Source organism: Ostrinia furnacalis, unplaced genomic scaffold, assembly GCF_004193835.3.
Source record: "Ostrinia furnacalis isolate ACB-3 unplaced genomic scaffold, ASM419383v2 OfSCF0207, whole genome shotgun sequence".
NCBI lineage: Eukaryota > Metazoa > Arthropoda > Insecta > Lepidoptera > Crambidae > Ostrinia > Ostrinia furnacalis.
Window position 1 is genome coordinate 855,607 of NW_021130446.1, and position 15,610 is coordinate 871,216.

Below are 15,610 nucleotides of genomic sequence, written 5' to 3' on the forward strand. Positions count from 1 at the left end.
CTGTTCAATACTATCTGTATTTAATTGTAGAGTTCATTATTCTATCTGCATTTCATACATATAAATATGATGGGTTGGCACCCGGGGCGATCACCCCCCCCCCGTCACAAGTCTTAAGGCACCCCCTAGTACCCCCCAGGATTTTGGGGTAACTTACCGATTCGAAGATTGAAAGACAATCGCACCCCCGTCCCTCCTCCCCGTATCATGACAGACCGCAGATTTGCCATGCAGAATGAGTACTAATCTGCGCGACTTGTGTCACCCCCTGATGCTTGGCACCCGGGGCGGACCGCCGCTACTGAACAAAAATGACCTTTTATGTAAATAAAGGTCGAAGGAAGGCGCTAAATGCAGACATTGCCAAACGGCCAACGAAAATGATTGGCAGGGTAAAAAATTATTACTGTGGGTGGATGCACGTATTTTTCTCTCATCTAAATATCTTACTTAAGTAGGTATTAATTTCTTTTTATTGCACGTAAAGTTGTGCTAATGGCGGTAAAGGCATTCTCTACCAGTCAATCATGAATGATTGTCGGACTAATTAGTCAGACCGATAAAGTGAAAACTATCGCAAATTTTTATTTAAAGCCGAAATACCTACCTACTATGTATTTAGTTATGCCATCTAGGTATCATTTGTAATGATTGTTATTTGGACAATTTAGATCGTTTGGTACCACAGATTTTATCAATCGGTTTACTCGCATAGATTAGTCAATGACCTGAATCATTTACCTAATAAAGTTGCGAATGAAATTATCTAAATGTCTATAATATTACATTGGTCGGAATTTGCCTGATTTATTGTTTTATTTCGTGATCACCAGCTTGGATGGTTTTCTTGCGTTTGTTGCGTCAAAATTAAGAACCGCGACGTGAAGCCAACAAAATGTCGTATCTCTGACGTGACGATTACGTAGATAGAAGCAGCAAACATTTAACATTATAAATATTTGAAATACCTACCCAGTTAATACCTTATTATTTTGTATTAGGTAGGTACTTAGGTTAACTAGGGAGAGACCTGGCAATAGGTTTATTCTTCCCTGGAAGCGCTGTTAGTAATACGTAATACCATCTACATGCTTTATCTCTCTATACAAACAATTACCCATATCTTTCAAAGAAAATGACATTGGGAACTTTTTGCCCCACTCTTCGAAAAGTAGCGGACACAAACGAAACCTATATCAAATGATACATACTAATATCCAATGAATTTCCGTGCATTTTTTTTCTCTCTTATATCGGAATATTGAGAAAATGAAGTTTTAATATTTTATTTTATTTTACATTTAGGTAACATTTTTGACGACCTCCGTGGCGGAGAGGCGCACACACCGGTTTTCAAGGTGTGCCGGGCCAATCCTGAGGTCCCGGGTTCGATTCCCGGCCGGGACAATATAGAAAACAATCTTTTCACATTGTCTCTGGTTTGGGTGTGTTGTGGTGCGTCGTTCCCGATTTCCATAACACAAATGCCTTAGCTACTTATTTTGGGTTGGAGTAATATATGAGATGTTGTCTAATATTAATTTAAGTATTTATAATATTTTATTTATTTATATTATTTTATTTATATTTTTTATTTATTTATATTTTTTTATTTACTTTTATTGGTTACTCTGCAATGCCAAACAACATAACATGTAAAAATATCAAATCATTTTAGACAAATATATTTTCAACTTAGACTCGTCATATCTCAGAATATTCCCATTTCTCACAACATAGCGCTTTAAAAGTGAATATACCTACAAGTATAAAGCTTTGAAATAAAATACGTTTCATCTTTGTCCGCCGTGGGGCATTTTCTCATATTAAAGTTCCCAATGTCCTTTTGCTGAAATTATCGCAATATCTCCTTTAAAATAAATAAATAAATAATCTTTGGACAATTTCACACAGCTCTATCTAACCCTGCTTGTTTATGGGTGCTAGCTTAACGGATATAGGTAGGTACTACATATAGATGTTGTAGTTACCTAACTAGAATTTGAATAAGTAAGTATGTATGTAATATACCTACTATTATACGGGGTAAAAGAAGTAAAAACTACCTTATAGTCCAATTTGATACGAGTAGCTAGCTACGAGTATTATTATATTTCAATGGGTTTCCCTGTTGAAATCTCTTATTCAATGTCTACTAATTCGTGAAATCGGAACAACCTGTTTTTCACGCGTTTTAATGCTTATGATATAGATCTGTATTTCGTCACATGATAATGGCATTGAATAGGATTGCAGAACATAGAAAACTGAAAGTTGAGAATTTGTAAAGAGCAAAGGCTTAAATACCTAATTGTTTTATTAAATCCATTGAAGACGATATTTTGAGATACTTAAATCTTGAAACGTATTCCACTAGTGAAACAACACACACATAGGGAAAAATTAGTACGACTTCAGATATTCCTGAAGGCTTATCTTTCCTTCCATTTTCTGGACGACTTCACATACCTACGATATTTTTTCTAAGCTGGGTATACCTACTAACTAAAGTAAATAAAAAAAAGGTAAAAAACGTAACAATTGAAAAGAGTATCACGGCAGCAGAAATACTTATTAATTTGTAATATAAATATTAATAATATTATGATATTTATTTAATTGTGACAAGATTGGCTTGCGAACATTCAGTAAAGTTACAAAGTTCCAAACCACTTGACGGACGACGCCCATGCTTATTTCGACTTCCATTTAGATTTCTCTATTTCACTAATCCAATTATCAAATAATGAGTATCGAAGTTATTGTCGTACCGAAATAAAATTGTATGAAATGCGAAAATAAGTCGGGCGGTGAATTTAGCAATTGCTCTTGCAAGTAGTGGTGGCTGCTGTCACCGGAGGCGCGGCTGTCGCAAGCGGCGCCCGCGCAGTTGCGGCCCAACACCTTGTGAAATGGTTGTATCTGAACCTATATTAAATCCTACACCTTTCCGATGGGTTTTGTTCCTTAGAAAAAATCGCGCGCAACAGGAGCAAACGTTTATTCGCAAAGCAAAATGTTACCTATACCGTTAATATGACACACTTTGAACGCGTGTGACTTGTTTACTTATTTCGCGGACCTGTTTTGATGAATATTAAGTTGTAAGGATATTCAATGTAACGAAAATGAAGAGGTGCAAGCAATTATTTGTGATTGTTATGACTTGTTTGGTGGTGCAGTGTGCAGGGATGTCAATAAGTGAACTGGAAGATTTCGCGAACTTCCTCCAAAAGACGTCAAAGTTGGACGAAACTTTGAAAAGTAAGTAAAAGTTATTGAAAGTTGATTCTATTACTAGTGATGTTTCAAGCGACTTGTGTACTGCCCTTTTTAAGACAGAGAATGCGTTTTGTCATGGCAAAAAATATTTAATAGAATTTATTTATCATAAAATAAAATATTTATGGCACATTATCATACGAACTGGCTTGGTTCAGTTCTATTATGCTACTGAATTAATAATTGATCCTTAAACTTAACTATAAATTGTATTACTATAAATATTCAGAGGGCACGGATCCAAACGACTTCGACGAAGATGAAGTGGTATCGGACCACGCGTGGGAAGAAAGCGGCAAGTTTGAAGGCGACTTGATCCTGAACGAGCGGCAAAGAAGGATGATAGTGGAGGACATTGCCGAGGGTCTCTCCAGGAACGGTCTCCGAGACAGCACCAAGAGATGGCCTGATAACGAAGTCATCTACTTCATACAGAAGGAACATTTTTGTATGTCTTTTTCATAATTAATACAACAGACGCAAGTTAATTAATTTTTGAGACGACAGCCCAAGTAAGTATGATTATTTTTTCAGCTGGTGACCAAGTAGACGCTATCAGAAATGGTATCGAAGATATAGCGCGTGCATCCTGTATTAAATTTAGACCGTACAGAAAAGGAGATAGAGATGCAGTAGTAATTCAGGTATTTAACTATTGAAATCTTAAGAAAAAGCTATCATATTTTTTAGAGCATCAACGTAGAAAGATGCATGATGCAACCTATTATTCTTGTGAAGCTAGCATGCAAAACGCGCTCCAATGATTGGCTTACGAAACAATATTTTATCAGCTACTTTTTTGAGTGATTCCTTTATCTTTGTCTTCAATTTCCAGGGTAGTCGACGGGGCTGTTTCTCGCAAGTGGGTTATCAAGGAGGCTATCAGGTGCTGAACTTATCAGGCCGGCACCCAGTCGGACGCGGGTGTTTCCGCCATGGCACCGTAGTCCATGAGTTGCTCCACACCCTGGGTTTCTACCACATGCAGAGCAGTCCTGACAGGGACGACTACGTCGACATCGTTTGGGAGAACATCGTGCAACGTAAGTTATTTATCATCAGTTTCTAGCTACATTCTTCTCAGTGTGCTTTTTCTCTTCATGCCGCTTAAAATGACAGTTGAGAATGGTACTATTTCCACATCTCGTTCCCATCGCTGCAACTTCTGTGTTATCCATGATCTACAGCTTGATGGCCAATAAAAAAACCCAACCAGTGAAGGTCAAGTTTGTCCCGGGGGAAAGAAACCGTCATTGGACAATTGAGAAGTTAAACATTAGAACCTAGTTATGACAGTTTGATTTGATTCTGAATGTGAAACGTTCACATTAAGTAATAGAAAGCCTTTCTGTTCGGACCCGGGTCAGGTGTAGTGCAGGTAATTTTTATTCTAAGTAAGTATTATTCACGGTTCAAATCCCACGCGACCGGATTCGTGGGTGAAGGCTAGTTTATGATAAAACATTTGAAAGTTTTCGTTAGTTATGTCACAGGCATATAACTCAGCACTGCAATATGCACGGTGTATGTACAGTTGCCACTGCATGTAGGTAGAGTATTGGAACAATTGAATGTTCATATTGATGAGCTCAGCAGCTGCAAGGCGCACTATGTACATTACACTACCTACATAAAGTTAGGAGACTGGTTTTATAATCGTAACTTATTAAAAATAGTTCACATACCTAATATTTCATTTCTTATCACAAAATTGACAGGTCTACAAATAAGTAACTTAAAGTAACAGAAGAAAGTAAGTTTATAGTAAGTAAATAAAAATATTAAGTAAAAAAAAGACACCAAAGAAGTTACAAATGCCACCCATAGCATAGAATATAATACAGGCCCATAGTAGTGTCTTGAGCAGAGGTCAAACAACGACACCAGTGAAACTTGTGACGTCATACAGTAACATTGGTAATATTAAATAACAATGAGGCTGCACAGAAAAGTCAATTACTTATTCCATATCGTGGGAATGTCGCCACTAACTTTTGCTTGAGTCTAGTTTACTTTGTCGTAAGATTTTCAAAGCTAAAACGATACTACCATCTGAATTCTGTGCCGAGTGAGGCCACTAGACCACCGTGGTAATTTGCGGTTACTTAATAATTTTATTCAAAAACTTAATTGGTATGAAAATCAATCCCACCTGTATTGGTAAAAATCTGCATGCCAAATCGGAATGATGAAATTCGAAACTTAATACCTACTTCGCTACTAATTTATTTCTAAATCGATTTATATGATAAAAACGCGTGGCCGGTAACTAATTCTGAAAAACAAAATTACCTTACTTATTTAAGTTAATTTTTGTTCGAAACTTTTGCAATTCTTGTCCACACAATAAAAAAATGATGATAAATAAAACACGCTTACCTACCTACACTATGCAATCTGAACTGAATACGTAATGCCAAATCCTAGTTTAACAAATGCCATAACGTATGTAGGCAGGCAGGTGTTAGCTAGCCATTGAACAGGATGCAAACATGTCGGCTATACTAAACATGTGCATGGATGACGAAAAATTGCGATGATTAGTTAGCCCAACCACAGGCCCAACGGTGTGATAGAGTGTCGAATTGCCGATTAATTCGAGGGTCAGTTGTTCGAACCCCATCGTCCGCTGGACTCACAGAACATACTTATAACTACCACAAGCTTATTTAGCTTAGCTGGAAAGGCAGAACATAAAAAATGTTTAACCCTTAAGTAACACCGTGTGGGGTAATAAAGGCGCATAAAAATTTACATATCTTTTTTTCTAGCGAAGCTAGTGTAATGTTGTTTTGTGTATTCTCAATGTAGAGCGTGCGCTTTAAGCTCGTAGACGCGGAATGTGATAAAAATAATCCGTTTGGCTTTTACAAGTAGATGGGGTAGAAATTTACCCCAGGGTGTTAGTTACGCATGCCTTAATTTATCATCACCTAACATGTTATTAATAGGTTTTTATAATATTTAAACAAAATGAGTAAATATTTAATAAATATCAAGTAGACAGTTGTCTCGAGAATGGAGAGAGATAAATAAAGCCTGATTTACATGATACTTTTCGAACTTTGAAGACATCCCCTCAGACAGAACAGAGCGTTCATAAATTCGACACAGAAATAGAGCTCGAAATTGATAATTACGTAATAATTCAGGGTGTTTGATGTGTTTTGAAAATAATAATTAGGAATAAAATGAAATGAAAAATATTTCTCATAATTTTATAAAAAAACAAGTTTTTTATTTTGCTTTGTTATAAGTCCAGTAATTTTCATTTTATTTAACTTTGAGTTTAAAATGTGTATAGAGCATCTATTCAATGTCCGATTTGTGTAAGTTTTTGGTTCCCATAATAACTTTCCAAGATTTTTCTAGAAGACCATTGTGGAGCCTATTAGTTGCAAATGAAAAATTCTTTGTTTTTTGTTATCATTGATTTTTTAAAGCAATCGTATAATTTAGTGAGCCCGCTAATACATATAAATCACAAATTGAATTGATTTTAAATATTTACTTAATTTTTTTCAATTTCCGCTTGGGATTATTTTTTTACCCCAGGGTGTTCAATGTGTAACCAAAAATAAGGATGTTACTTAAGGGTTAATTTAACAGAATTATTATTGGTTTTCAGCGGCGCGGCACAATTTCCGCAAATATAATGCGTTCTCCGTGTCTGACTTTGGCGTGGGATATGATTACGATAGTGTCCTGCACTACAGCAAACGTGCTTTCTCCTCCAACGGGCAAGACACCATCGTGCCCAAACAGGTATTTTTTGCGGATCCATTGTGATAATAATGTATCTCTAAGTTGAATAACTGGTCTACTACTACGCTATTATTTGTTTATAATTTCAGGGTGGCGCTCAAATCGGACAAAGAGTAGGACTCTCTGACAAAGACACTCAGAAGCTGAATAAAATGTACTGCGATGCTGACTCTGGCAACAATGACGAAGAAGAGAGCACAACGCACAGGGCAACGATCAAAAAGAAGAGGCCAAAGAATAAGCCCTTCGATGGTCACGGTATCGGATACCATCAAGGTAAAACAGTCGTTATAAAGTTGCTTCCTGCTCCAGAGACCTATAATATTAATAAGCCAGCATTTCCTATGTTTGATTATTTTAGTAAAACGCAGCAAGTCTTGTCGCCGAAGGAAATCCCAGGCTACGGATCGGGAAAACGAATAGCCGACTTGTATACACCATACAAAGAAGATTACGCAAGTCAAGGGTTTAAGGAAGTACAAGATCTAAATAGTTTCCATACACCAGATGGCACGAATGATAATAGTCCCAAGAATATAGCCAATGATATGAAACCAACAACTGATATAAGCGACGAAAATAAAAATCCAGCACCGTCACAAAATGAAAAAGAGGCAACATCGTCAGAAACTGATGATAAAGACTTAAATGATGCTTTTAAGCGTTTAGAAAAGATATTAAAGACACACGTCTATCATACACACGTACCGGACCTGACTGCCTATAAAGTAAATACTGACTACAGTGAATTTGCAGACCCTACATCACTACCAAAAATAGCAGAAGATTTCATTGATCATACGCATTCAAAAGAAGATGTAAAGGACAAAGAAACATCAGAATACATAAAAAGCCTTTATATTAATGGTCCCGCATCATTGTATTCAGAAGAACCGCAAAAGAAATTCGAAAGGTTACAAAATCCGAAGGAAATGTATGAATTTATACCAAATAATGAACATAATAATGATCCCACTGTTAAAGAAGCGTTATACCGCACGGCATATCCATTTAAAGTCCACCAGCATTTCTCAAACGGATCACTTGAAATTAAAACACCTGAATATGCACGTTACGAAAATTTAAAAGATAAACATAATTATAGCAGACTTTACGATCCCTCCGTGCATGAAAACGACAATGAATTGAAAAGAAAATATGCCTTGTTTGGCGTACCAGTACCAACATACGAAAATTGGTATCAAAAGGATTATTTGAAGCGTAACCCTGTTGATTATGACAGAGAGTCATATAATTACGGTACGCCTCCTGTAGGTTCTCATCAAAATATCGTAATAGAAGAAGAACAATCAGGGAGCACGGAACAAGAAGCCGATAACACATCCAAATATAGTGGTTCCTTTTCTCCACAGCTGAAGCAGCCATATTCCCTGTTTGGTGCGCGTGTGCCTCTTACTAACAATTGGTATAAAGTTGACAGTGAAAAATTAATTGAATATTACCCACACAAACATTACCAATCAAAAGACAGTGAATCAAATGAAGATAATAGATAAGTAGTAGTCCCACAATGTACAAACAAGTCCACCTTCTCAGAGATAAATTAGGTAAACTAGGTACCTACCTGTTTTTAAAGGTACTTAAGTCTAGCGCTAAAATAACGTAATTTAATCATAAGTAAGCAACCACTCAATGAATTTATAATAATTAATTATTATTAATATATAAATTAAATAATTAAATTTAATTATAAATGTAAGGTGCTCTGTCAAAAATATTGATTATTTGTAACTTTAGCAATTTTTTTTTGCATTAGATTTAAGTAGTTACTTGTTTTATGGCCATGAGCTCTACACGGAACGCTGCCCGAAGTGCCGAAGGGTAGAGTTTTGGTCTTGTAAAACTTTATTAATCTAAGTTGTAAAAATAATTCGTTCTCCATCAGTACGATAAGAAGAAGCTGTACCTACTTACCTACCACAGATGAGACGGTACCTACTGCTGACGGTCCAATTTAATTAGATAATCTATCTCCAAAATTAATGATTCACCATCAATAATTTGGAAAAGGCAAGTTACCTAAAAGTAAAGACTGTTAGTTGTATTTAAGTAGATACTTTTATAATAAATTTGTTTTATCCATAAAGACTGCATTTTATTTCAACAATTTTACACGCTTAATATTTTCTCCAGTGCTGAAGTAAATTAGCTTATAAAATATAAGCATAGGTATCCGTACAAACCTGGATGGAATGAGTAAGGCAAGGCAACCCTAATCTACTTACGGTTAATACTTGTACTGTATTAAAATTTATTAAAAATACATTAAAATGATGGCATGAATCAAACTAAAATCACTACTCTTACAAATGGTTCCTTCAATCTTACTAAGTACTGCTGCTGCTCGTGCCGTTTCAAAAGCTCGATCTACATTACATTACAACCATAGATTACAACTTACAACTTTTAAGGATGGATTTTTTGGCGGGAAAGCAAAGCGTCCAGGTCAACATTAGTTAACTATTTATTTGAATTATGGTTTTTAGTGGCAAACATTTCATCAGCTGTTTTAATTGCTTTTTAATTGTTTAGATTGCTTCCGCGCACTCTGAATGATTACTACTAAAGACATTAGGTACTTAACGAGGGGATCTGGCGTTGAACTTCCTGTTGGAATGCATACCAATTTGCATCAGCTAACCTATACTTCATACGAGGTGGGCGCCTTTCTGATGTTTTACCTACTTCATTAGGAAATGTAATTACAACAGGAAAGTGATCACTTCCGAATGACGAGCTTAATGTTGTCCAGGTTAAAGAAGAAGATAAATTGGGTGTGCAAATAGATAAATCTGGTATACTAATACCTTCGTTAGGTAATGTCCGTCGCGTCGGCTCACCGGTATTTAATAAACATAAATTTAAATGATCCAATATATCTAACTAGAGTCATTTTAAGATTATTATAAGTATAACTGAAAATATTAAATAAAACCTGAAGAGTTCGCTGTATGGTATAATGCCTTTGTATTTTCCGTAAAAAAAATCAGTTTGACACTGACAACTGACAGCCAAAACCTCAAATTGTCATTATTTTGACAACACAACAACAGTGACGATTGTGACCACAGATTAGAGAGTATGTCTAAAGACAGATAGGAAACGGCCCTAGTATTTGTTGAACGATAAACAAACTGGTACCGAGCTAGATTGTCCAGCAGGTGGCGCTGTAAACAATATGGCGTCTGCCGCCCACAGATTAAATATATACCTCTCATACTTTTTTTATGATCCGTTCCGTTTCATGTAATGTGTTTAAAAATAAAACTGTTGAAGTATAAAATAAAACTTTATTGATGAAATATAACATGAAATATTTTGTTTACGAAAATCAATAAGCAATAAAACTACTGGATTTTAAAAGATTACAGTTACTGTTGTGATAACAGTACATTGTTTTAGTTATTACATTATGTACTCACGGATTGACATTTGTATGTAACTCATATAAAATATGTTGCGTTAAGACTTATAGTAAATCTAGCTTTCCGCCCGCGGCTTCGCCCGCGTGGAATTTTGTCTGTCACAGAAAAACTTTATCGCGCGCGTCTCTGTTTCAAAAACCGGGATAAAAACTATCCTATGTTCTTTCCCGGGACTCAAACTATCTCTATGCCAAATTTCATCAAAATCGGTTGCGAGGTTTAAGCGGGAAAGCGTAACAGACAGACAGACAGACAGACAGACAGACAGACAGACAGAGTTACTTTCGCATTTATAATATTATAGTTGGGATAGTTTAANTGAAAAACACGTTTTTTCGATGAAAAATTTTTGACGTTATTTTTTTTTTTAATAATGTCACAGTTGTAGACTTGAGACGGAACTAAAGTGATTAAAGTGAAAATTACGACTTTGAATTATTATACTTTTAAATAACCATTTAATTTATAGAAATCACATAGATTCAATAAAATAATTTATGAATAAAAGCTGAAGTTGTAATTCGAAAAGGTTTCTAAGGTTTCTAACATGCAAAAGACCACTGTCGCATACAGAAGACAACTATAAAAAAAGTCACTTCCTCTCGGAACTGTCAAAAAAATTCACTCTCTATGGAGCTGTCAAACTCTATGGCGTTTCCACCCCGTGATTGTGACGAATTGAAAATGAATTGAATCAGCTTATCGAAATGATTGTGATAATCAAGACCCTAGCATTTAATTAAGTGCATAAACCTTAGCTAGGTTTACAGCAATGTTATTTTTGAATCGGTGACAGAGAGGTTATTCTGTGCGGATTATTGTTTTGATAATTTAATGGGTTGTGCTGTATCGTGCGTAAATCAAACGACTATGTTGTTGTTTGGTAAGAATTCTAATACTAGTGACTCACGAGGTAAGCTGGAGAGGAAACTTTACATAGCTAAAGAGTCTCCAGAACCGCACTTCGATTTGACAGATTGCGAACTACGACAAGTCCCTTCTGGAATTTTTTCAATCTGCAAAGTGTACAGAAAAGAATATTTATATTTACAAGGGAACCGCCTGCATTCGTTGGATGAAGGCGGCTTGTTATCAGACTTGTATCTTATCAAAGTCCTCAATTTAAGTTGCAATAAATTCTCAAAGTTGCCTAATGATATTAAATTTTTAGTAAATTTGACTGAATTACATGTCCATAATAACTATTTGGAGTTCATACCAGATAACATAGAATACTTGCAAAATTTGAAAATAATAGATATTTCAAAAAATAGACTAAAAAAGTTGACTCCTGCACTTGGCAAGTTAAAGAGACTGAGAAAGTTAAATATCAATAAAAATGAAGAATTGAACGAACTTTGTCCAGAATTATGTCTAGCATCAAATATTGTAACTATCGAGTTGGATTCAGACTATTTTATTTTCCCTCCACCACATGTTATTTGCCTTGGTACTCCAGAAATTATGAAATTTCTTTGCAAAAAATTAGAGGTAGAATATACTCCTCCTTTACCAATGGAGTCGGACCTAACTACTATACAGGTTCCAAGCGTGACCATAGATCCATTTGTAAAGTATAGCACTGCTACATGGGAAGAGCAAGAAGCTGCTATTATTGAGCAAGAAAACAAATTTCATGAAGCTGCTAAACAGCAGAGGGAAAGATTCCTTTCAAAAGTTTTGCAAGAACAGCAAGAATTAGACAGTGAAATAGCAAAAGTTCATGAATCTAAAGAAATAGAAAGGCAAAGATTATTAAAAGCAATTCAAAAAGATGAGGAAGAAATTGAATGTTTAGTTAAAAACTTTATACAGTCTGAGTTTTTGAAGCCAGAAATATTACAACAACAGCTTGCATATGAACAGTCTGAACATGAAAGATTACTTGAAATAGCTAGACAAAATTATGATAATATTAAAAAATCTGATGTTTTAAAAGCAATGGAAATGCTAATAGAGGAAGATTACACAATTCAAAACTCTAAAAAACACTATGAAGACAGTCAAAGTAATGTAAAAGAAAGTTTGCTACTGCAAGATATGGAGGGTACAGAAAAATTGCAGGATTTATTAAAAGCAAAAGATCAGTCCCGTACTGCCTTGGTTGAACAACTACTGGAAGATCAGGATGTCCAAAAGGCAGCTGTTGCTTCATTAATTGAGAGAGTTGATGCAAAAAGTTGGAGTTTAAATGAAGAAATAGCATTGATTTCATCACATTTAGCCAGACTGAGTACAATAGAACAAGAGAAGAAAAAATTGCAGATAAATTACAATTACAATGAACTGATGCAGCAAAGAGTTCAAATGGTAACTCTGTTAGATGATCTCTTGGATCAGCAGACACAAAGAAGAAAACAACTTATTGTCACAGTAAGAGAAATGGAAAACGAAACTGATGCAAAATCAACAGATTTTTGGTTGAAGAATTACCAAAAGTTGATGGATTCTGCCCCAAGAACTTTACTGGATGTGGGCAAACACTTGGATCCGGTTTTAGCCAACTATTTGTTGCAAGAAGGAGTTATACACTGTTTGCCATTTTTGGTGAAATTTTTGTTTTCAGAGGGATCTTTGTTGGACATTGACGATGAGAAATTGAAAGAGACTGGGATTTCTTTACTTGTTGATAGAGAAGGTATTTTGAGGGCAATCAATGAGTATGTTCAAGCAAAGAATCAGAATACAAACAAATATGAGAAGATGAATGATGTACCAGATGCACCTACCCCTAGTGCACCTCTTGAACCGAGCGTTACTGAACAGAATTGTAGTGGAGTTGTCACTGCTGGTGACAGTGATGACACCACATATGAGTCGGAGTGTGTCGTTTGTATGGATGCAAAATGCGAGGTAGTATTTGTTCCATGTGGACACATGTGTTGCTGCCTACTTTGTTCACAAAAGGAAATTGAAAACTGTCCATTGTGTAGAGGTGACGTCGAAAGAGTTATAAGGGTTCGACTGGCATGACCTGGAAGACTGATCTTGTAAGTTTGTATTCTTCATAATCATTAATGTTTACAAATAGGTACAAATTTATAAATGAACACTATGAACAGCCATAACTAGCTTCTGCATTAGTCACTTTTACTATCTTATCAGTATTTGGAGATATGCAGTTTTCAGATAAACTCAATTTGTATATTAATGTGTTCTGCTGTGCAGCATATATTGTAATCGATGTTATTGTAATTTTCAGGTGTCCAGCAATTGACAATGTTGAAGTCTACAGAAAGCACAAGGTATTAGACTCAAACTTTATTTTTGCTCCAAAGGGATAAAGCACTAAAGGAATATACAATGTCATAATCATTTGATCAGTTAAAGGCTGTTTAGGTACCTCAGCCTGAGAACACACAAAGTGGTTACACAATAAAAACAAGAGCAATAAATTTAATATGTGTATAATGATTGTAATATGTATAATCATGGCGCAATATTTGCTCACGTTTTTTTACCGCACTGCGCAAGTGACAACCACGAAATGGGCGGTCTTATGCCACGCGTGTGTTCTGTATGTGCTCTTACTAAGGGACCTTTTTTGATTAATTTTATTGTATTTAAATGCCTGTATTTGGAATATAAAGAAAATTAAGTATAAATTATGCCCCAACTGACTAATGATTTATATTTATCTCTTGTGTATAGGTAACTGATAGTTACTAACTGTATAAAAATAATATTATGCATTATTATTATATCTTGATATTATCTGATTCGAAAACGAAGGCAAAGGTTGAACCTTCTAAAATTGCCATAAGGTCTGCATTGCAATAACGACATTCGTTAAGCTAAATGGTATGTGACATCTGATACGACAAATTATTACAACTACGCAGTAACTGCGTAGTAACCTATTGATACAAAGACTCGGTAAATTAGCGATTGCATTGGACAAACTAATGAATCAGAAGCAGAACTAACATATGGGGCATTCCACGCGAAGCGGGCAGGTAAAAAATGTCGATGTTTGCGATTTCAGTAATATTTGAGTATGTTCTACCTATACTTACTATTGATACGTGTACCAAATATTTTTGTAATATAATGACTAGTTTAAGAGTTATGGGTCTTCGAAGTTTTCGACAACAGGTTGGCATGCAGTACTTCAAAGCCGATTATGGAGTCATAAAATTATATATTAAAATAATTAAACCACGGGATTTATTACTTCATTTACGGTGCTTTTTAACGGTATTTTTGGAAACGAAAAAAAAATTATTTTTTCTTATAAAAAATGCAAATTATTTTTTTTTCCTTAATTTTCACAAAGTTCGACCCTTTCGATTTTTTTAATTTTTTTTATTTAAATAGCTAATATTGTGTAGAACATTCATGCCAACTTTCAAAGTGGGCGTGGAAGTGGATTCGGAGCTAGACTGAAAATACTACCGAAGGGTGGCGTCCAGCGCCGCGCCGTCGCGCTGCCGCGCCTGAAGCCCGCCGCCTGTGCGCGTTTAGTGAAACTGACAAGCAAATAAAATCACTTTTGACGGAATGTTTTGTAGATTTTTAATAACACCAACCAATACATTTTTAGTACCTATTAAATACTAAAAAATACGTTATGGCCAGGCTTGTTCTTACTCGGACACTGAAAGGATCGCTCCGAACTCAGAAAATCGGTCAAATGAACTTGTTCGGTCTTCTAGTACTATTAACTAGCACATTTTAGTACACTGATTCTATTAGGTAGATCGAAGGAAAAAAGTCTTTACTCATATGCTTTTATGGTCCAATATCGAAAAATACTCGCTACACACTCACAGAGCCGAATCCATCTCGCTCACGCGCGGTTGTCACCAATTTCACGTCTCGTTCACACCTATTCATTAGTGATCGGCTGTACTAAAGTGAACTAAAAGACCGATTTGAACGACCAAGACGGAATAGTTCGTTCTCGTTCACTTAATTAAAGGAATTGCTTCCTATTAGTACATAGTACATGTACTACAGAAGCTTAGTTATGGCGTATACGCACATGCCGGGCGGCACGGCCGGTTCGGTTCGGTTCTGGGTATTAGTCCGGACCTAAATTAACTGGTGGATCTATTAATCCGGTCCACAATATCTTCTAATTACCAATAATTTACGACCTTTCAAAAGACTAGATA

At 35.6% G+C, this 15,610-nt stretch overlaps 2 protein-coding genes across 2 annotated transcripts; both read left to right on the forward strand.

Moving 5' to 3' along the window:
* The first annotated feature begins 2,184 nt into the window (after nucleotides 1–2,184).
* Nucleotides 2,185–9,152, forward strand: LOC114355874 (uncharacterized). Its single transcript, XM_028308913.1, has 6 exons — nucleotides 2,185–3,264; nucleotides 3,512–3,730; nucleotides 3,817–3,926; nucleotides 4,118–4,325; nucleotides 6,911–7,047; nucleotides 7,137–9,152. The coding sequence occupies exons 1-6, from the start codon at nucleotides 3,129–3,131 to the stop codon at nucleotides 8,562–8,564; spliced, it is 2,238 nt and encodes a 745-aa protein (XP_028164714.1). The 5' UTR covers nucleotides 2,185–3,128; the 3' UTR covers nucleotides 8,565–9,152.
* Nucleotides 9,153–11,163: 2,011 nt separating this feature from the next.
* Nucleotides 11,164–14,418, forward strand: LOC114355558 (E3 ubiquitin-protein ligase LRSAM1). The gene is made up of 2 exons (XM_028308477.1): nucleotides 11,164–13,483; nucleotides 13,696–14,418. The coding sequence occupies exon 1, from the start codon at nucleotides 11,328–11,330 to the stop codon at nucleotides 13,464–13,466; it is 2,139 nt and encodes a 712-aa protein (XP_028164278.1). The 5' UTR covers nucleotides 11,164–11,327; the 3' UTR covers nucleotides 13,467–13,483; nucleotides 13,696–14,418.
* The last annotated feature ends 1,192 nt before the right edge of the window (nucleotides 14,419–15,610 follow it).

What these genes read in the sequence shown, in the direction of transcription:
- LOC114355558 (XM_028308477.1), top strand. Translation starts at nt 11,328, where the DNA reads ATGGGTTGTGCTGTATCGTGCGTAAATCAAACGACTATGTTGTTGTTT.
- LOC114355874 (XM_028308913.1), top strand. Translation starts at nt 3,129, where the DNA reads ATGAAGAGGTGCAAGCAATTATTTGTGATTGTTATGACTTGTTTGGTG. An exon ending in GAGATGCAGTAGTAATTCAG is followed by an intron (nt 3,927 to 4,117) that starts GTATTTAACTAT and finishes TTCAATTTCCAG; the next exon opens with GGTAGTCGACGGGGCTGTTT. An exon ending in ACACCATCGTGCCCAAACAG is followed by an intron (nt 7,048 to 7,136) that starts GTATTTTTTGCG and finishes TTATAATTTCAG; the next exon opens with GGTGGCGCTCAAATCGGACA.